Source organism: Dermacentor andersoni, chromosome 10, assembly GCF_023375885.2.
Source record: "Dermacentor andersoni chromosome 10, qqDerAnde1_hic_scaffold, whole genome shotgun sequence".
NCBI lineage: Eukaryota > Metazoa > Arthropoda > Arachnida > Ixodida > Ixodidae > Dermacentor > Dermacentor andersoni.
This window is the reverse complement of record NC_092823.1, coordinates 88,414,525-88,435,675: the sequence shown is the minus strand read 5'-3', so window position 1 is coordinate 88,435,675 and position 21,151 is coordinate 88,414,525. Positions and strand designations below refer to the sequence as shown.

The 21,151-nt window shown below is 45.4% G+C and overlaps 1 protein-coding gene across 1 annotated transcript in view; it reads left to right on the top strand.

Moving 5' to 3' along the window:
* Positions 1 to 19,973, top strand: part of LOC126545959 (uncharacterized) — a 28,636-nt gene extending 8,663 nt beyond the window's left edge. The window contains exons 3-7 of the mRNA XM_050193998.2: positions 677 to 789; positions 5,886 to 5,954; positions 14,378 to 14,413; positions 17,962 to 18,027; positions 19,593 to 19,973. Coding sequence (XP_050049955.1) covers positions 677 to 789; positions 5,886 to 5,954; positions 14,378 to 14,413; positions 17,962 to 18,027; positions 19,593 to 19,697 — 389 coding nt within the window. The 3' untranslated portion in view covers positions 19,698 to 19,973. The remainder of the gene's footprint in view (positions 1 to 676; positions 790 to 5,885; positions 5,955 to 14,377; positions 14,414 to 17,961; positions 18,028 to 19,592) is intronic.
* The last annotated feature ends 1,178 nt before the right edge of the window (positions 19,974 to 21,151 follow it).

Below are 21,151 nucleotides of genomic sequence, written 5' to 3'. Positions count from 1 at the left end.
TTCAATATTCTCCCGCATACTTTTCCTAATTACCTTTAAGGAAATATTATGACATGATGACCAATGAAGATAAATAAACGTAAAAAGGCAATTAGCGTCAAGAAAATATACGAAAGATCATTTATTAGTTTTCCGCTAAAACTGGATATTTCATCGCGACTTCATAAATTATTTCTCAAATGAAGGTGGTGACGCTAGGTTACTCATTTTATAACATCGAAACTGGCAGAAATGTGCGTGTCGCATTTTCTCCTACATGCGGTGATTGCTAGCTTGACTAATGCTTCGATTCACACAGGCTCGCGCATGCTCGTTGGTTATGCATCCTTCAAGCATCAAAGTGATCATGCTTTGTCATATCGCAAAATATTCCTTCTAAAGGACCCGTATTCTAAAGTGCCGCAGATCATTATCATATTTCTTTGCCCATTTTACCTTAACTTCAAAATGAAGGCACCCGCAATTTCTTTTTCACACAACTAAATAATTCTGAGCTAGAATTGGCTTGAGCACCTTTACATCCATGCTTTTTAACCTAAGCGTGACCGTCATCTCTTACAAGTCTTGCTCATCTTAAAACGCTGCTTTCTTACTTTATTCACAAAGAGAGCGTTTACTTCACTCTCTAAGGTGAATTAAACAATTAATATCTAGTATTTAAAATATTTCGTTACAGCTATAGGACCACGCCTGTTGACTGCTAAAGCTACGTTTGGTGAAGTCATGCGAAGGTGTACGAAAGAAATGCATGCGTATTCAAAAACTATTCCACCACAAAAGCTACACCAGGTACGTGTATTGCGCCAAGGTACAAAAATTGTATCACTAAGATTGCATAAAATCGAGCGTCATGCTCTGGACAGATCCTCTCTATTAGGCATTTGCTACATTGAATGACTACGCGTTTGATAAGCTGACGCCATGTGTTTGAATATAGCTAGGCATTAAATTAATTAATTTATGGGGTTTTACGTGCCAAAACCACTTGCTGATTATGAGACACACCGTAGTGGAGGACTCCGGAAATCTCGACCACCTGGGGCTCTTATACCTGATACTAAATCTGAGTACATGGGTGTTTTCGCATCTCGCTCACATCGATATGCGGCCGCCGGGGCCTGGATTCGATTCCGCGACCTCGTGCTTAGCAGCTAAACACCGTAGCCACTGATCAAGCAATTTTTTTCTTTATTGCCACTGATCAAGCACTGTGGGTATAGTTTAGGAATAAAACTGTTAGATGGCAAAATTAGTAGAGATGTGCTTCCCGAATAGGTGGTTATTAAGTGCGCGAGAAATCAAAATGAAAGTTCCGTTATTACGAAATATGGAAAGGAATATATTTTATTTACTTTTCAGCCTCTTGTCACTTACAAGTGGAAGTAGGAGAGTGATCAAAGCCCATGCACTTGAAACAATTTTTTTTACTTCGTCAAAGATGAAGAACCGCGCCGTTGAAATATCCATAACATTATCTCTTGGACTATGTGATTTTTTTTTAAATCCGTTATGCATTGTAGTTGCCATCAGGGGCCCTGCTTATATAGAAGCCGAAGATTGGTATACTTGTCAAGAACTGCAAGATTAACACGTTTGCACGGGCTTAGTTTAACACGAACATTGTCGATGAAAGCACGCCAGCGCCAGCGACAAATACACCACGCAGCTCTCACTGACGCCTCCGCTGACAGCCGCTAAAAGTGCTAGTAGGCCACAGTCGCTGGGCGCTGTACCCCACCTCCTTATCGAGCACTCATTTTTTACCCACACGTTTAATGTTTGTGCTAGTATGTCACGCGAAACAAAAGACAGACAGGTAGACTAACGCCTTCGCTTGCGATGGAAACCAGAAAATCAAACAAGGGGCCTCGCTGAGACAGACCGCGTGTTCTGTCGGCCCGCGAATTCTCGCTTCAGTGATTTATTAATGGGCCCGGAATCGGGAATGCGGCACATTCGAGTTACCTCTACTCTGTTAGGTGCTTTGCGTCAGACACACGTTGTCGCAATTTTTTGTCGCCGCCGTGCGAGCCAGAAGTAGCGACCCCCTCCGCCGGACTGATCGGTCGAACGAGGAAGACGTGCAGCCACAACGGCGGCTATGCATTCGATTTGCTGCAGCCTTGTGGTCGCTACAGCCGCCATGTGGCCATTTCCACGCAATTCGGTGCTTACCTGGGGGTCGATCTGGTGTCACGTTTTGTCGAGATCGATAGCTAATCAATGGTGTGCGGTGGTTGGTTCAAGTCGGCCACCGTTTCATGCCCCATATCGCTGCTATACTTACAGCGAAGTCACAATCACAACGCGCGCCTTCTCTGTCGCTGGTATTATCCATTCTAACAGAAACACAAAGCATAGCCTAATGGGTATGTGTGCGACTGTCATCTAAGCTGGGCCAAGTGTTGGCAGTCTACGCCAGTAAGCTTTCGACCATCGCGTGCTCATTAGCCGCGGAAAATGCAGCCCAGGCTTAAAAAATTAATGCGGCTTACAACGGGAAGATCTTATCAAATGGCGGGCACTTGGACAACATCACAACACTTGCAAGTGTAAACGTCGCCGTATGCAATGGCATCGACTCGTGTGTGCGCAAGTGGTTCAAGGCAGTCTAGCATGACTTCTGAGGCCACACGAAAGCTACCAGTGCGTGTTTTACGAGTGCATTCACGAACCACCACCAGTCTGGCCCACTATCGTGTTCGTTTTATAAAGACAAACGTTCAGTATCGCCTCGCGCGATTCTCCTGGTGCGCCGATATGGCGATACCGAATGTCGGCTTTGTGAACGTGGACAGAATAGCGACCCTGGATGCGAGAACGTCACATGGAGTATCGGCCGCCATCTGATGAGGCACACGTCAACTGGACGAGTGTTCGATCCAATCCGACGAGTGTTAGTCCATGCCAGTCCTCACCAGTCCGACGTAACACTGCGGAGTACTGACCAACGCCATGATGTGACCCTGTGGGATAGCTCTCGATGTCACGACTGGTTCCTCTGGAATTGTAGCTGACGCCACGTCACCCCTCAGCGCGATTCTACCTATATTCTAACTTGTACTTCCTCGAATTAGCTTTAACAGTGCCTTAAGTATGTGCGTCGCGCGTAGTCTCTGAGAACATTTTGCACGCTACAGGCCCCAGCCACTTCGTAAGCGCGAGGACACACACTCACCATTCGGGTGCATCCTCTGCGGCAACAGTGCTTGTATAAACCACGCGGTGGGTCCCCCGTCTCGGAGCGCCGCCCTACACCCCCGCTGATCCGACCACCACGTTCGCCGTCACCACGTCGAAGTCCGTTGCCTGCCGCGCAGCAGTAAACTATTGTTTGCGATTGAGGAAGGAGCTGTCGCCGAATGGCCAGCTTACCCAATTTCTCCGCCTGTTGTTATACTAAAAGTCAAGGTGTGTGTGCTTAGAAACGGCGTAAATAGTACTCCGTTTGTCCATACTGCTGCCGCTATTTCGATTATGAGCATTCGATTGAAATATCGCTAGAACACAAGGTTACATTCGCGTGGGATTGCAAAAAAAGCCTTTCGTAGACTTGGAGATGAAATGCTGCGTCCTGCTGATTTTTGTTTGGTTTCAGTCGCGATTGCAGGACCGAGTTTTAGAGCCTAGTTTACTGAGTTGGTCCACGCAACTCTCGATAGGCAAACATCCCCTACGTGAATGAGGCGGTACGCTTGACTGTAGGACTGGAGCAATTTTACTACTGAACCCGTTGCCAATCTATATACTTGTACTTGCAGACCTATCAACGTGACCTTATTTGGCTGTCTCAGTACCTGTTTCTGCCTGGACGGAGAGTCTTGTTTTTTCGTGTGTTCTTCACGCTCCAGGCGGGACCCTGCAGTGGCCTTGTTGAGCCAACTTACACGTCTTCAAGACGAATGGGATAAGAGGAAACCTGCAGTCAAGCCTACTACCGCATTCATGTAGATGTATGCTTATATAACATCGAGAGTTGCGTGAACCAGTAAAATAAACTTGATCTTTTGTTTAAGCTATCGACGGTCGTGCTTTCTTGTATGGAGTAACCCTTCTAACGTTGTAACCCTTGTATTGAGCCTGTTGCTCTGCCTGGTGGACTTAATTTGGGAACATTTGAGAAACAAGCCAGAATTGATGTACGAATGGCGACAAGCTCCTGGGGCACCAGTCCACCAATTCCCAACTATTCGGCTCTATTTCCACGTAGAATGAACAAGCAGTTTTTTGTCTTCCGAGCAGGATGTGCTCCAAGAAATGCTTGCCTGCGAAGTGTCGCCCTCTGATACCGCTCTATGCTAGTGTCCTAAAAATGTTGCCGGAATCATCCATCCAACATCACATCAACACAACTAAAGTGCCTCCGATACATCAGAAATCTTGGTATATCTCAAGAAAAAAAATTATCACCGAACGGGCGCTCTAGGCACACAATTAAAAAATGTTGCATTTCTTGGGCAGCTCCGGTTTTACTAGCAAAAAAAATAAAGACAACTAACCGAGATTTAGCGTCGACTGTCACTACTTGAAGCCGTCGCCAAGAAAGACGTGTATCCCTTACCAAGCATTGACGATGCTTTTGACTGCAATCCCTCCGCGAAATACTTTCTGTCGTAGACCTTCGGTCCCGGGTAACGGCAGATATCAGTGCGTCCGTCTGTCAAAGACAAGACAGCTTACGTTACGCCTGACAGACTCGGAGTTCATGTCCTTTGGCTTGTGTGATGCCAAATAAGTATTCCAGCGCTTTATGGACAACATCCTACGTCAGAAATGAGACTTCTATGTGCTATCTATACAATGTTATTATTTTTAGCAGAAATTTCCACGAGCACAACGCGCAGTTTGGGGTAATATGGGACTGTATCCGACCAACTGGCCTCACTTTGCGCCCCAAGTGCCATTTTGGTTAGCGTCAAGCCCTTGTGCTCTGACATCTTGTGGACAAGGACGGCTGCCAGTTTACTGGCTGCCAGATTTTACTGTTAGCTTCTTTCCATGTACTCGATTTGGTTCATCCTTCTCAAATGCTTAAGTGACTTCAACAATACCATCGCTAAAGGGACAGCTGCAAATGGCCGTTAAGGCAAGAGGCAAGTTTTGTACGTCGTGCCATTGAAAGCCTTCGATCAACGCGCACTCCGACTCGCTTCATGGGCTCTGTCTGCGCCGGAGTAAACTAGAACGCCGCATCAGAGGAGCATACAAGAAAAGTAAGAAAGAGCAGTACGAGGTTTAAATGCGTTAGAATTCTTGGGCTACTCCAATCGTAAATCTGTCCGTTCAGTTATTAAATTTCTTTGTTCATTATTTGAGACCTTATGCATTTTTTCCATTTCTTTATATCAGTTTCGGCCTTAATCAACATTTTGTATCCTGCGATAAGAACAATCAAATTGTTGCTTCGTCTTTTCGCTTAGCATAAAATTTCGTTCAGATTAGTTCAGCGGCTTTCTTAGGAGAGCATTGGTGCGTTATAGATGTTTTTGTTCAAAGGGAGTTGTCGTCGGCAGCGATGTCAAGCGCCGTTTTAAGCTTCCTGCTCCTCATTAGAAATGTTAGCCAGTTGATTAGTTAACACCTAGCATCGGCAACCGTAATCCACGCGCGAGAGCAAGCGCTATGAAGCAGTATTGCCTTGAGATACTTCATCTGATATTCTATGAGCATAAATATCTTGTGAGAAATATGAAACATGCTGATTTTTGAAGTGTATAGGAATAACACAAGTGACTATCATGAATATCTTAAGCTTAACGTGTTTTCTTTATTTCCCGACGTTGCTCCGAAGGCTCCTGCTGGACATATTTACTTCGATTGGACGCGTATTGTAATAATTTTGACTGCTCGCATTTTTGAAACCCTGTCAAAGTTTTTGTTTTCAGCTGGTACCCATTCTATGCTCTATGTACAATACGTGCATTCCGCTGGCTGAAGAGAAGAACCTAAAACCGGTAAGCCCTGTCAGCCCTATTGTAAAACATTTTTGAAACAATAGGCTACTGTCACTACTGCATTAGCGTGAATGGCCTAGATCATTCTTCGCGTGTGGTATTCGCTGGTGCAGCAGAAGCAGTCCAGAGTAAAAGCGCAGAACCTCAGCCAAATAGTTGTGCATCTTACGTTAGAATTGACCACTTCAAAAGCGCGTCAGTTTGTCATGGAGAGGGCACGTTCTATCTCCGAAATGGCTCAATATTTCTAAGTTTTAGCTGCATCCGCGCAGGAAAATAAATTTTAAGCATTGAGGTGTTATAATGTGTTGAAATTAAAGGCCCTTCCTTAAGGTTAGAATTAGGTTGAACCTTATTTAGTCAATTTTTCAAATATGTAGACGCAGTTTAACACAGCAAAGCTTTGATATGTACGCCTGAGGACCTATAATCATCGCTAAATCTGATGTCAACCTTATTCTTTATTATATTGTTACGCGAACGAAAGATCAAAACTAGAGACTATTTACAAAACATATTTACATGGGATAATGCAGGGCTGGCCAGTTCAGCCGACAGCTCGAGAGCCAGAGCGCGTTCTTCCTCCACTTTTCTCGAGTGATGGGGCCCACGCGCCTCGCTCAAACAATCAAATGCCACACGCGTGTAGAATAATCCCCCGACAGCAGAAGCCACATCTCAGAGCGTCTAAATGTCATCACTTGGAGGGCGATACTGCTTCAGTCGTGTAACGTGCGTGTAGCATGGGCGCGGAAGCAGATGGGGCGTCAGGGGCGATCTCGCAGCTGACGGTAGTCACGGCACGAAGCATTCGGCGGGGGCCTCTGTAACGGGACAGCAGTTTTTCTGACCGGCCGACCTGATGCGAAGGAGACCATAGAAACGCCAAACAACCAGGCGGCAAGTGCATGTCTCGGTGTCAATGGTCGTACAAACGCCTTTCACTCTTTTGGGATTTCAGAAGGCGGTCACAGGAAATTTCCCTTGCGTGGGCACAGCGGGCGATGGCGTAAAGTGCATATTCATTGGTCGGTGCCGCGTGAACAGGGAGAGTTGTGTCGAGGGGCAGTGCTGGTTCTCGGCAGAAGAGAAGGAAAAATCGGGAATAACCGGCTGTGTCGTGGCGGGATGAATTATAAGTAAATGTAACGAACGGTAGCGCGAGGTTCCAGTCAGTATGGTCTGAAGATACATATTTCGCGAGCATGTCTGTGAGAGTGCGATTGAGACGCTCCGTGAGGCCATTTGTTTGCGGATTATATGACGTGGATAGCTTGTGCCGCGCAGCACCGGACTGCAGGATCTCCGCGATAACTTTTGATAGGAATGTCCGGCCATGGTCTGTGAGAAGTTGTCAAGGAGCTCCATGTAATAAAATCACGTCGCGTAGAAGAAAATCAGCGACATCTGTGACGCAGCCGGTAGAAAGCGCTCGGGTGATGGCGTAGAACGTGGCGTAATTCGTGGCCGCAGCGATCCACCTGTTCCCAGAGGTAGAAAGAGGAAAAGGGCCAAATAAATGCGAACGAACCCAAAAGAATGGTTCCGCGCGGATGTCGTGTGGTTGAAGGTACCTAGCAAGGATCGTTGATGGTGTCTTGTATGGTTGGCATTTCTCACGCACAGCTACGTATCTTCGAACGGAGCGAGCGAGCCATGGCGCCTGCGGATCCGGTCGTAGCTACGTGACACAACCAAGAGACCGGCAATGGGGAGCTCGCGAGGTTCGTGGAGAACAGCCAAGCGAAGGTGTGTAGGGATCATAAGGAGTAATGCAGGGCCGTAGGGGGAATGTTGTGGCGGTAGAGTACGCCATCTTGAAGTGTGAATTAGTGAAGGGAACTGTCGGCAAGTGACGATTCCGGGCGGTCAATAATGATACGCAAGGACGGGTCACGGCACCGCTCGTCGGCGATATGGAGCAGTGAAAAACTGAGAGAACAAAGACGCCCGTGTCAGTATCAGACGTAGAGGTCGCATCTTCGGCTGGGTAGAGAGAGAGACAATCTGTGTCCTTGTGTTGGCGTCCCGACTTGTAAGCCCCTGTGTAGGGGTATTCTTGTAGTTGGGGGGCCCAACAACCGAGCCGGCCAGTAGGATCCTAGAGCGACCAAAGCCAACAGAGCGCATGATGGCCTGTGATTACTGAGAAGGGCTTGCCATATAAATATGGGCGGTATTTTGAAACAGCCCAGAGGAGAGCAAGACATTCGCGCTCCGTAATCGAATAATTGCACTCTGCAGTTGTCAGGAGCCGGCTAGCTTAGCCTAAAAGGCAGTGGCGTCCGTGTTGGCGTTGTGATAAGACGGCGGAGATCCCATAACCAGTGGCATCGGTTCGTATCTCTGTAGGTGCGGAAAGGTCAAAGTGGGCCAAGACCGGTGGGTTGGTGAGAATTGTAAAAAGGCGTGAAAATGCGGCAGCCTGAGGGAACCCCACGTAAAAAGCACGTCTTTCTTTAGAATTTCAGTAAGGGGTCGAGCGAATGCTGCGAAATCTTTCGCGAACCATCGGAAATAAGAACAGAACCTCACAAAACTCCGGACGTCTTTGACAGACAGAGGTACGGGAAAAGCCGTTACTGCTCGAAAGTTCTCCGGGTTGATCTCCGCCTTGGGTTGTACTCCGGAAGCATCGACGAGATGGCCTAGCACTGTAATATGTAGGCGCCCGAAGTGGCACTTCGCTGAGTTTGATTGGAGCCCAGCCTTCCGGAAGACGTCAATGATAGCTGCGACGCGCTCAAGGTGCGTCTCAAATGTTGGAGGGAGCACACGGACATCGTCGAGGTAACAAAGCCAAGTTGACCATTTGAAACCTTGAAGCAGAGAGTCGATCATCCGTTCTCCACTCGGCAGGGTTACGGTATCTGGGTGGGGAATAAAGATTGTCGTGAAGCGTAGCAGTCCGCACCGGCTGCGCGTCAGGTCGGGAGACGGAGCACGCAGCAGGAAAACCTAGGTTTGCAAATTATTGCCGCACAACTGCCTGAATGAGAGAGCTCGCGGGGGCTGGTTGGTCAATGGTAGGGTCAAGGTGGCGTTGATGTAACCACGCAGGACTCGTGGCCTCGAGCTCACGGTGAACAATACGTGTGACGTGCTCATTTAAAGGTGGCGAAGCGGTAAGGTCCGAGCAAGACGACGTTGCAGCCGTGTTACGGAGCCGGGAGAATTGTGGATTTACGCGGTGCTTTTCGCGAGCTCAAAGCGGCGGCATTCCTTGCCAATGGCGTCTATGGTGGACGCATTGTTGAAGACCAACAAATTGAACGCGTCGTCAGCGATGCCTTTGAGTACGTGGCCGACTTTGTCAACCTCGGCCATATTATTGTCAACTTTCCGGCAAAGAGCAAGCACGTCATGTATGTACGAGACATACGATTCAGTAGAAGACCGAACTCGGGTAGCAAGCTCTCTTTTAGCAGCCAGCTGCCGACCGGTGGGATTTCCAAAGGGGTTGCTGAGCTTCTCCTTGCAAGCATCCCAGCTTGAGATCTAGTTTTCGTGTGTCCGGAACCAGACACGAGGAGTTGCGCCCAAGTAGTATAGGAGATTCGCTAGGATAATGGTAGGGTGTCAGCTGTTGTTTCGGCTAGCACGCTCCTACAGGCTGAGCGAGTCTTCGACGTCAACATTATCTTGGCCGGAGAATGTGCCAGGATCGCGGGGATTGGAAAGTATAACGTGCGTAGTTGTCGGGGTCACAGGAGTGAGAAGGAGACGAGGTGGTCGTCACCGGAAGCCATGACGTAAAGCAGGACCGTGTGGCCGCTGCGGAGCTCCGTGGTGAGGACGGGGAACGGCACCCTTCACCTAAATGTTACGCGAGCGAAGGATCCAAGCTGGAGATATTTACTCAATATATTTACAAGTGATAATGCAGCGCTGGCCAGTTACGACGACAGCTCGTAAGCCAGACAGCGTTCTTTCTCTTCTTTTCTCGAGTGATGGCGCCCACGCGCCTCGTTCAAACAATCAAATACCACACGTGTGAAGCAATATCAACAAAACGACTAATCATAAAATATTTGCTTTTCGGAAAAACGTGTCAAACCTTCAAACACAACCTTTCAGCAACCATAAAATATCCCACCAACCTAAGTTATGTGCTGTTGTAGATATTGAGTTTATTTCGACAGAGCGCAATCTTTCGGCTCACATTTTTGTTGTCATTTGAACGCGCATGCTGGCAGCCTATTGGTAAGGAGTACTTTGGGAACTTGTGTACGTGATTAAAGAAGTTGCGTTCATGTTTCATTTACTTATTCGAGGTATCTCAAAAAATATCCGTTTGGAGTTGTCCTCATAAATACGTAGTTGAGCTAGGAAATTTTAATAAAACTACCCTGACACCATTCTTATTTAAGTCGAGAAATGCACCAATTGAAACAGACTAGTTAAGCATTACTATGGAGCGAGAAGTACTTGAGTGCCTTCAGGAGAATTGCAGGTATGGTAATCAAAGTGCCCTTTTCATCCCCTTTGCAGTTTTCCCGCTCCTTCATTTTTTTGCACTTAGAAGGCTATATCAGAACGGGGCAGGCCACAAGTTTTCGACTACTGAACGTGATCATTGCGCGTAGCTCAAATTTGATTTTCCATGCTCAGGAAGACGCCACTACTTCCGATTTTGGTGTCTTCGACGGGCAAAGTTCAGAGTCTATCCATCAACCTACACTTGACTGCACGGTGTCTCATCTCCTTGCTCTGCTACACTACACTAGAAAGCTGGGTGAGGCTGTATTTTCTCGCGTAGAGGGACAAGGAGAACATTTCCATTGGCATTTACCTCTACAGAAATCGCGCAATTAGGGAGGGCCGGACAAGCCTCGTACTGGTGTTCGTTCGTGATGTGAGCGATAGGTGCCGCACTGCGGACACACGTTGAAAGGATTTTTACGTAAGCAGCTTTGCTCGTGGTGGCGACAGGGACTCCAAGGGGCGCCACTCGGGAAGCAGACGACCTGTGCCAGTCGGACACGGGCGTTCGGTCCGGCTCGCCCCCCCGTACACACACACAGACACGCACGCACGCACACACAAACACACAGGCACACCTTTATATATATATATATATATATATATATATATATGTGTGTGTGTGTGTGTGTGTGTGTGTGTGTGTGTGTGTGTGTGTGTGCGTTGGTGTTTGAGTCTGTATGTGGCTGCCCGTGTGGGCATATATATTGTGGCTACGTGCTTCTCCAAGATGATATCGACCCACGTATCTAGTGGAACTTGTATGAGTGGCTCTGCTCGTATGAGTGTGTCAACAAAAAGAATGCCTGCGATACAACCATAGTGCCGGCAAATGTCATATTTTTCCTCGGTGGATTCCCTCGCATCTGGTTTCGGACCCACGAGATCGATCTCATCAGCTGGGCCACGTTCAAGAAGCAGTTCCGTGAACATTACGGCAACCCATTTGGTCAGCCGCTTCCCGCCAAGAAACAACTAGCGGCACTTGCCCAGACCTCTGGTAAGCCTTACTTGTCGTACATACCAAACGGGGAAGCGCTGTGTCTGCAAGCCCACAAGAAGGTGTCAGAGGCCGACAAGATCGTCTACATTTTTAAAGGTTATCACGTACGAGTCGTTTATACTGCTTGTCTTCACTGACGTGACCACCGTTGACAGGTTGAACAAAGAGCACCGGCCGGTAAAGCATGCGAAATGCAGACGCATCTCGGCTCAGGTCGCATCGATGGCGCATCTCAGGTCGCATCTATGGTGTGCGAAGGGCAGGAATAACGCGGGAAATTTCGTTTATACAATTGGACTATAATCTTTTAACGGCATTCCAAGCGCTAGCGACGTCGTTTGCTGGCAGTGGAACGAGCTCTCTAAGTTACGTGGGAGAGGCCCTTTCACTGAAGCAAGCAGAAATCCCGAAGATTCTACAGAAGGGAAATTTTATCGTGTTGTAGAGGAGTTCATCAGCTATGCCAACATTTGTGCGTATCGAAAGGTTAGTGCGCATTTTTGAATTTTTGTGATTGAAACTTCCATACCAGGCAATTTCTGTTGTTGACATAGAACAAAGACTGACGGGCCCGTGATAATCGGCAAGTAATGGGAATATTGCTGAAGAATGGTCCGAAGACTGGAATCATGAGGAAGAGGTAAAATACCATAACCTAAATTGAGGCAATAAAGGAGCTGTAGGACTCACTACCACGCATGCAGCTTGGCGTTTGTTTGAGTAGCCCGTCATCACCAAAAGTATGAGCTGCAGCGACGTGAGAACGGCTAAATATAATACAACATCCAGTGAACCAAGGGCAGCTGATAATCATAACTTGACATATCAGCATCGATACGAAAACCTCCTTTGGTTTCCTTCACGTTGTCTCATCCTCTTTCACTGTGCCGAAATAGTGCCCGTTTGGAACCACAGAAAGACTTACCCGGATTGTTATCATTCTGAAGCCGACCTAATTTTATAGTGACCATGAGCCCATACATGAACCATCAGAAACTGAATCTGATCGCGGATACCTTCTGTCAAGATAAGGACACCTCGGAGGGTCTAACGAAGTCGTCGCTACTTCCGAGTGCGGATGGTTGAAGACAACGAATTCGCCTTGTGCTCAGGTGATAAGATAGTGAATATCTAGATAGATAGGCATAGGGAATGCATACAGCTATTAGCTTCCACCCAAGCCAAAGGCAGCACTCGCGCACCTAAAACATACGTATGACTTTTGATGGATATGAGATACTCACGAATATGCAGCTTTCTTTAGAAAAGCTGCACCTCCAAGCCGTGTAATTGTTGCTCCTAGATGTGATATTGACGCAGATATTGGCAGTATGCTTCAGCAGTGATGGAATGGATGCAATGAACACTGTCTTGAGGCATGTGAAATATTTGTCGCACCGGAGATGTTGAATGACGGTGATGACCGGTGAGATTAATAACAGTTTCTGAGTGAAACCGATATTCTTTCGGTAATTCAAATTTGTTACCTTGAATATAGAGCGGGCACGCTTCCCAGTTCTTGTTCGCGCAGCCGGAGTGTAGTAAATCTTGACCGCAAAGCTTCCCCAGTTGACTATTCGTTAGGCCGAATAAGTGCCGGGCTCTGGAGTAGACTTGCCAGTGGCTTGACTTAGTAATGGCGCAACGCCGCTGTGAACAGGTGCACTTACGCAGGTGTTGACAGCTGTTTTGCGCCATCAACAGTGAAGTGATCAACAACATGAGAAACAAAAAATGTTACATTTTTAGTAGCAAATATATAGCTGTGTGTTCATAGAACTTGGTAACATTTACATTAGAGCGAGCATTACAGGTCCTGAACTTCTACCTTTATTTGCTTGTAAGTAATCCCTACTGAAAGGTAACATATGTGACGCTTTTGCTAGTTTCAAACGTTAGATAGGACGAGCATTGCAAATGCAAACCGGACCCTAACGTTCACTGCTGTACTTTACAAGTGAATGTTCAGCAAGGCACGTACCTACGTTACCTCGACTGTATTTTTTTTTCTTTCGGCCGCAACTGAAAATGACTCCATAAGCGGGATTGTGTGTGTTCATTCCCGAGTTCTTTTACCAGGAAAAACGCCTTAAACACGTTTTAAACTCATATGTTGTGAAATCGCATCCTGACGTCCGCCATTACATTGCAATAAAAGCCATCACAAAATATACTGTGGCTTATGAAACGGTTTAAAGGACTTCTTTTATAACAACATTAGAAAAATGGTCTTACAGATAATAGCTCACTATCGATACACTTTGGATCGAATGCGATTTTTGCGCTTTTGAAAAATGAGAACCAAGGTGGCTTCATTAGTCTTGGCAGTGTGTGATTTGTGCAGGCTTTTTGCAACGCAGTTACCGTTTTATTTCTTGTTTTTTTTATTGAGTCACAGAGTTACTCTGTACAATGGCTTACTTCTGCAAGCAAATCTCAGTTCAAAGATATCCACTAAACAGCTTTCTGTAGCGCTTCATTTACAGTGCTGTTATTTGGCAAGATATATCGTATCTAGCGATGAAAAAGTTGAACTTTCGATATCACTGCAGGAGTAGCGTTTCTGCTAATACTGATGCGGGCCTCTCACTTTCATTTATAAGTAACCCGCTGCTGCCTTCAGACTATATATTGGGGCGCAATAAATAATCTAGCGAATTCCCTCCATATCTAATGTGTGTTACATTGCTAGAATATTGGACTGCGAAATGGAAATAATGTCGACATTAAATAGCATTGGGGTTAGAGTATTCTGTGGTAGCATTTATTGCCGATTGTTTTAAACCAGCTCATTAGATTTCTCTATTACGAATAGGAGCTTTTGAATCATGGTAAGAGAATACAAATAATTTGTAACTTAATAAAGAGAGATAGCGGACGTAATATATTTATTCCAACAATACTGCAAAGTAAAATAAACCAAATTTGTTGATTACAGGTACTTGATTGTGGCCTGACTATGCTGATGAATAAGGTATGTATAGGTGCCCCTTTTGCTTCACGTCAATAAAAACGCTCTACTCTCTTTTAGGTTAAAGTCCGGGCAGCATTAGTAATTATTAAACACGGAAGCCATACGTTCGAATCGTGCGCTATAAAGCACATTTTAAAAAATCGAACGGCAAATAATTGTTACTTTCGTGCTTGTTCGGTTATAGCCGTCAAAGGACAGTGAAACCAAACTTACCACCTATGATGATGATCGCGCTGGTGCGATTAACACACTCCTATTTTAGCAGCCTAGCCGAATTCACGAGCGCACTCTTCTAATGCAGCGATCCTAGCTTTCTTTTGATTATTACCGTACCCTTTGCATGCCGTTACAAATGTCATCAAAAACAGAAAGAGGGCTATATAGAGGGGCTGTGAGAACCTCGGCTGGCACCCTTGCTGTTTTCACGTCTAGGCCACTGGGTTGGAAGGAAAAGTTCACTGCTGCAGCAAAATTCTTGGTAATCTGGGTTGTTCGGACGTCGATTGGAGAGATTGACGGCAAGTACATGAACAGTGTATTTTCTGTTTATGCACTTATGCGTTCCGTTCTAACGCTTTCTGTCTTAATATCTCATATCTGATGATAACACGTTGTGTGAACTACCTTGTCATCCCTTCTCTATTATTTATTACAGCTCTGAAACCGTGAAATGTTGCAAATAATGTCTAATTTGTGTCGACATACAAAATGCGCTCACTCGTCATTGATGTATAGTCATCTATAGCGCCATAGTGTTGTGTTCTGACAGCGAAAGCTGTATATGACTAACCTTCCGTAGTTTTTTCGTAGCCAAAATGGAGAACAGATAAGAACGCTCACTGCGAAAAATAGGGTGACGTCAAGGTTATCACACTATATAAGCAGGAGAGGTATTGGCGGTAGAAACAGCTGCGTTATCGATGGGGCGGAAACCCATGCGTACAACATCCACACGAGGAGCGCCGGAGGGAACAGCAACGAGAACGTAAACGGCACCGGCGTGAATAGACCACAGACGAACAACGTTCCGATGATGTTTAACGTAAACGAAAATCGCAAGCCCGGGCCATCATTCCACTCTCTGAAGATGGAATGGCAGCGAAAGAACTTTGCTTTTCGTTCGCGAGGTTTGACTGTGGTCAACGTTCGCTGCCATTCCATCTTCACAGAGTGGAATGGTTGTCATTTTTACCTAGAGTGGTAGAGAGCCGCGTCTAAAGAAACACAGCATGCGTCGGCATAAAAAAAAGCTGTTTTTTGATCCCGCCCCCTCATCCCGCTGAGAAGAATGGTAAGCTCCATGGGACAGAAATTAAAAACTGAAAAAGATGACATGGAACCTTAAAACAGAAAGTGTGTTCACTTTACAAACAAATCTGGCGGTGGAAATAAAAACAAAAAGAGTACGCAGGATACCGGCTGAAGTAGCAAGCAAGAGCGATGAGTCATTTCATTTCGGAGACTTGAAGTTAGTTAGCCGAGACAATCGCTCTTGTAGCCGATTGGTTTCAACTAGCGATATGTCATAAGCGTGTTACAATGCTATGGTGTCTGAATAAAACCGTTTTATGATTAAATGAGCATACACGTGCCCAAAAACAATGGAACCAGTTCCCACGCTTCTTAACCATTGTTAACAGGTAACCGCTGTACTATTTTGCTTAAGCGTGGGGCATATGATGTGTGTCTATGTGGCGGCACTTCATATTGTTGCGGATATCTTCATATCTGAGATAAATATTTCCCCTATCAGTAGTCGACAATTCTCCCAAGGATTGAAGACAATTGTACTATAACGAGCAAAGGGTCATAAGAAGCGAGCATGAGCTCGGTAAGGCCGGCGTATGAGGCGACGGGATTACTGAGATGTATTCTCAAGTCATCATCATCATCATCATCATCATCATCATCATCAGCCTGGTTGCGCCCACTGCAGCGCAAAGGTCTCTCCCATACTTCTCCAACTAGCCCGGTCATCTACTAATTGTTGTCATGTTGTCCCTGCAAACATCTTAATCTCATCTGCCCACCTATTCTTCTGCCGCCCCCTGCTATACTTCTCTTCCCTTTGAATCCAGTCCGCAACTCTTAATGACCAGCGGTTATCTACCCTCCTCATTACATTTCCATCCCATGCCCATTTCATTTCCGTGATTTCTTAGGTATGTCAGAAGTATATGAAGCCATACCAACAAAAAAATATTGTAGGTTTTTTCAACCCGAAACCCCGATATGATTATTAGCACGCCGTAGTGGGGGAATCTGAAAATTTGCACCACCTGCGGTTCTTTAACGTGCACCTAAATGTAAGTACACGGGGGTTTTCGCATTTGGCCCCATCGCATTGCGGCCGCCGTGGCCTGGATTCGATCCCGCGACCTCATTCTTAGGAGCCCAAAGCCATAGCCGATTTGAAAGCACGGTGGTTAAGCCGAACAAAACAATCTTATAGTCATCCCTAAAGAAGTTCCAGGGATATTGGCGTTATGTGACTTTGCGGTATAAACGATGACTTGACCTCGGGCTGCACTCGATAAATCACTTTGGTCGTTGTTTCTAGGGAATATTTAGTGATCTGACACCTGTTTCTGAGCACCACTCAGACAGACGTGCCCACTTTTGCATATACCTACAACATATGCGGGCTGTACTTCTGCCTGCAGCTTCGCGGCGACACTATGAACCTATGAGTGAAAACGCGTGCATATTGCGTACTTTATTGTCACTTAGCAGTGACGGTGAATAATAGAGCTGTAAAACTTCGAATGACGAAACTTACTTTTTTAGTGGGCGAACTTGTTCCCACAAAAACAAGTTACATTCAAAGCACAGCAATAACGGCGAACACGGTCGGCAATCGTCGCAATGTGATCAGCGGGTCAAGCACGTCGGTTTTTACACATCAGTCATCGAAGTTTCAGAGTAATCGCTGATGCCCGCGTGTCTTCCAGAATGTTCTAGACCATTCGCGGCGCGCATACATGCAATCTGATTACACCGGGTTTCGTGACAAGTTACAGCGGATGGAACCATCGACAACATTCCAGAAACTTCCGATACATGCAGGCGCGTCCTTCGCTGAGCAATAACATTTGTTTTTGTTATACGAAGGAACATGGTCAATCGATAAACAAGTATGCGTGTGGATGTATATAACACATACCGCATGCATCTTGCACACTTCGAAGGGGATGCATTAGAATTAACGCCGCGTCATTGCGGATATAAGGTGAGAAACATGTGCAAAGCCCGTACTCATAGCCCAGAATGCAGTCATATTTTTTCCGTGAATGTCTGCGAATAATTGTAGCGACGAGAAATCGGTAGTAGATAAATAGGGAGAGGACTGCTCAGTTGAGCAAAACTGGCGCTATGTACCTTGCATTCTTGCGACAGCTGCGCAAAGCAGACCTCGCTGATTAGATTTGGCACTCTTGGCATGTACTTCAGCGTGATGTTTGCCGCAAGCTAGAACTTTAGGGACTCATAGCATTGTTCCTATGATTACATTCAATTCTACACTTTCAAGTTTCCTTATTTTTTCGCAGAGTTCTTTACTGTATACGAAGCTGCACTTGCCTATTGAGTACACCTACACCGGAGAGAAAGCTTTGGTAAGTGCTTCAAGATTGGTCAGCATCAGGTAATGCATCTATATTCCTGGAGCAAATGTAAAAAAGATGTACGCATGAAATCAAAGAATGAAAAGTATACGACATGCTCCATTCAGTAACTCTTCTAAGTTGGCTGTTGGGGCTGCTTCTATATTGTCCGTAACACTATAGCACGGCTAAAGAAATGTGCACGAATCCCAAAAAGAGGTATGTGCTCGAGGCAAAGTATAAATAATTATGCGTTACACTCCGTTCATAATCGACGTGCAAAAACTTACATCTATAATTTTCTGCGTAACTTTCTCCGAGTGCCTTTTGTCTGGTGTTTCTGGCTAGTATGGTGCGTCGCGTGTGTTTAATTAAAGCGGCCTCTGGTTATAAAACCGAATTACTGTAAACTGTAGTAAAGACATTTCTCTCCCTGTAACGTGGAGAGGTACAGCAACAAGAGGCTGTACCAGCAATAACTGTAGAAAACGAAATAAAATGCACGGTCAGTGTTACGGCCGGAAGCCCACTGTCCAACAGGTTGCGTTTGCTTAACCAGTAATCAGACTGAATGACCGGATTGTCGCACGAAGTTTCAATACATTGTGTAAGGAACGCAACAGCTTTATTGGTGACATATGTCTGTTATGTGAGCGGCTGATAGTAGTGATGCAAAATACATGCGCAGTAAAACTGTTCTACTGTGTTTTGCTACGCTTATGCTAAAATCTTTAGCAAGGTTGTAGTGGGATCACCAGAAAGTATTTTAAAGGATATTTCGGGTAACGCTACGAGTTTCACGATGATGAGGCAGAACTGTTCCAGAAGATAGCCTTAACGCAAGCGATGGGAGGCGAAAATTTTAACAGTGTCATACGCGGCTATTTATTGTGTTGTCTCGAATGCACTGTCGTCTGGAGGCAGCCATACCTAAACAAGATGAGGCTCTTATTGTGAGAGAAAGTCAATACTTCGTCCACCAACTACACTGTGGATTGAACTAAGCTAAAATGCGATATTCGGCCGGGAAAGGCAAGCAGTAACCACGACGCCATCGATCAGCCTTTGTACTTTGCAAATCACGAATCGTTTCGAGAAGCATATGTATGTATGTATGTATGTATGTATGTATGTATGTATGTATGTATGTATGTATGTATGTATGTATGTATGTATGTATGTATGTATGTATGTATGTATGTATGTATGTATGTATGTATGTATGTATGTATGTGAAAATAGCAAAATAGAAAGGAGGGCCTGCCCCCCCCCCCCCACTTCCGAGCCCTTCCTGCTTCTACCTACTGGGCAGAATTAGAAAAGCGACTGCGTAATGAAGCCAAGGAACTCCTAGGGGAACCGAGGGGAAAGCAACCGCACTAATTATTAAAATGGCAAATATTAGGAAAATATAAACAAAAGTGGAGAAAACTGTGTGCCACCGGTCGGTGTTCAATCCGTAAGCACCTCCGTCATTATCCTGAAACGGCGAGTACCGTTTGGCGCATGGTGCAGCGTTAGAATAGCTGAATATATGGTTGCGTCTCAGATAAGCGTTCTTCTGTGATTTTTTCTAGGTGTGCTTCGTTAACGTACTCGAAAGTACCGGTGCTGGAATACAAGCTATAGACGACACCACCGCATTTTTCCGGATGGCAGTCTTCACATATGGATGGACGTGAAGGAAAATGTCTCTGAAACATGTGACTTTCACCAGACGAATTTGCATCATGCACGACTATGTTCAAGATTGAAATGTGTACACTTGTCGCATTCGGAGGCAAAGATGAATATAAAGGATTTAAAAAAGGAAGTCACACAAGAAGACTGAACGAAAGATGATAATGTTGTTGTGGTAGTTTACATGGTGTTTCCTGATATGTGATAAAGACACTTACACAATAATTCCTCGCCTACCTATGAAGAGTATAATACAAAGAATTTTGCGAAAATGTAGCAGGCGCTCATTGTAGATACGCATATCGATTTAAAGATAGTAAATGATCGTATTGCACAAGGTTTACACACTGTCATTGGCCTGTGTATATACGTGCTATCTTTGGATATGTGCTGGTTCTTCAGAAGGTATAAAAATTGTACGTTAGGCTGTTGTCCGCTTTCAGCAGTGCTTAAGAGTCCCTTACTAGAAGGTACGTGTTATAGGGATACTTTAGGGAATGAAACAGACAAGCAGCTTATATATATTTGGTGCATCGTCTCTAAAAACCAGATACCTTGCGCCAAATATACGACCACAAAGGAAATGCGCACACACGAGATACAGAAGCCGTCGCCTCTATGCGTGTATTGTGGAAGACACCTCCTTAGCGAATTACCACTTCTTTACCGCACATGGTGTCACTAGCCCCTCATTGTGGGCTGACCCCAGATGTACAGGGTGTTTCAGCCAACACTTATATTTAAAGGTTGCCTGTGGCAGATAGTTCCATTCCAGTTTATGAGGCGGTCTACTCGAAGCGGCTGACACAACTTGCAGAAAAAATTGAAATTGAAAATCGACTAACTACCAAGAATTAACTAAATAAATTTTTAGCTAATTATGTTCTGACCCATACTGCAATTTACGAATTACAGCAGTGGACTTCTCAAGGTGAATTCACTTGGAACGAATTCTCAGGACGACAGCAGTTTCGAGATATAAATTCCCGAACTTTACGCAGAAATGCATTGGCATTCCAGTTACTTCTGTGCTTCAGTGCATGAAACGACGTTTTTAAAACCAATTAACTGGAACGCCAATGCATTTCTCCGCAAAAGTTCCGGAATTTATATCTCGAAACTGGCGTCATCTTGGAAATTCGTTCCAAGTGGATCAGGCTTGCGAGCTCCACGGTTAGAATTGGTAAATTGCAGTATGGGCCATAATGTAATTAGTTAGAAATTTAATTAGTGCATATTTATTAATTAGTTCATTCTGCATCTCAATTTCTTCTGCTAGTGCTATTCGCCACTTCGAGGAGAGCAGCTCATGAACTATAATTGTGATATTTGCCACAGGCAACTTGTAAAGATTTTCGAAAGTGTTCGCTGAAACACCCTGTATATAAGTGAGAAAGGATTCCAACAAACGATCCATAGCCCAATGCTTTAATGTTTAGACTACAGGAATAAGTAC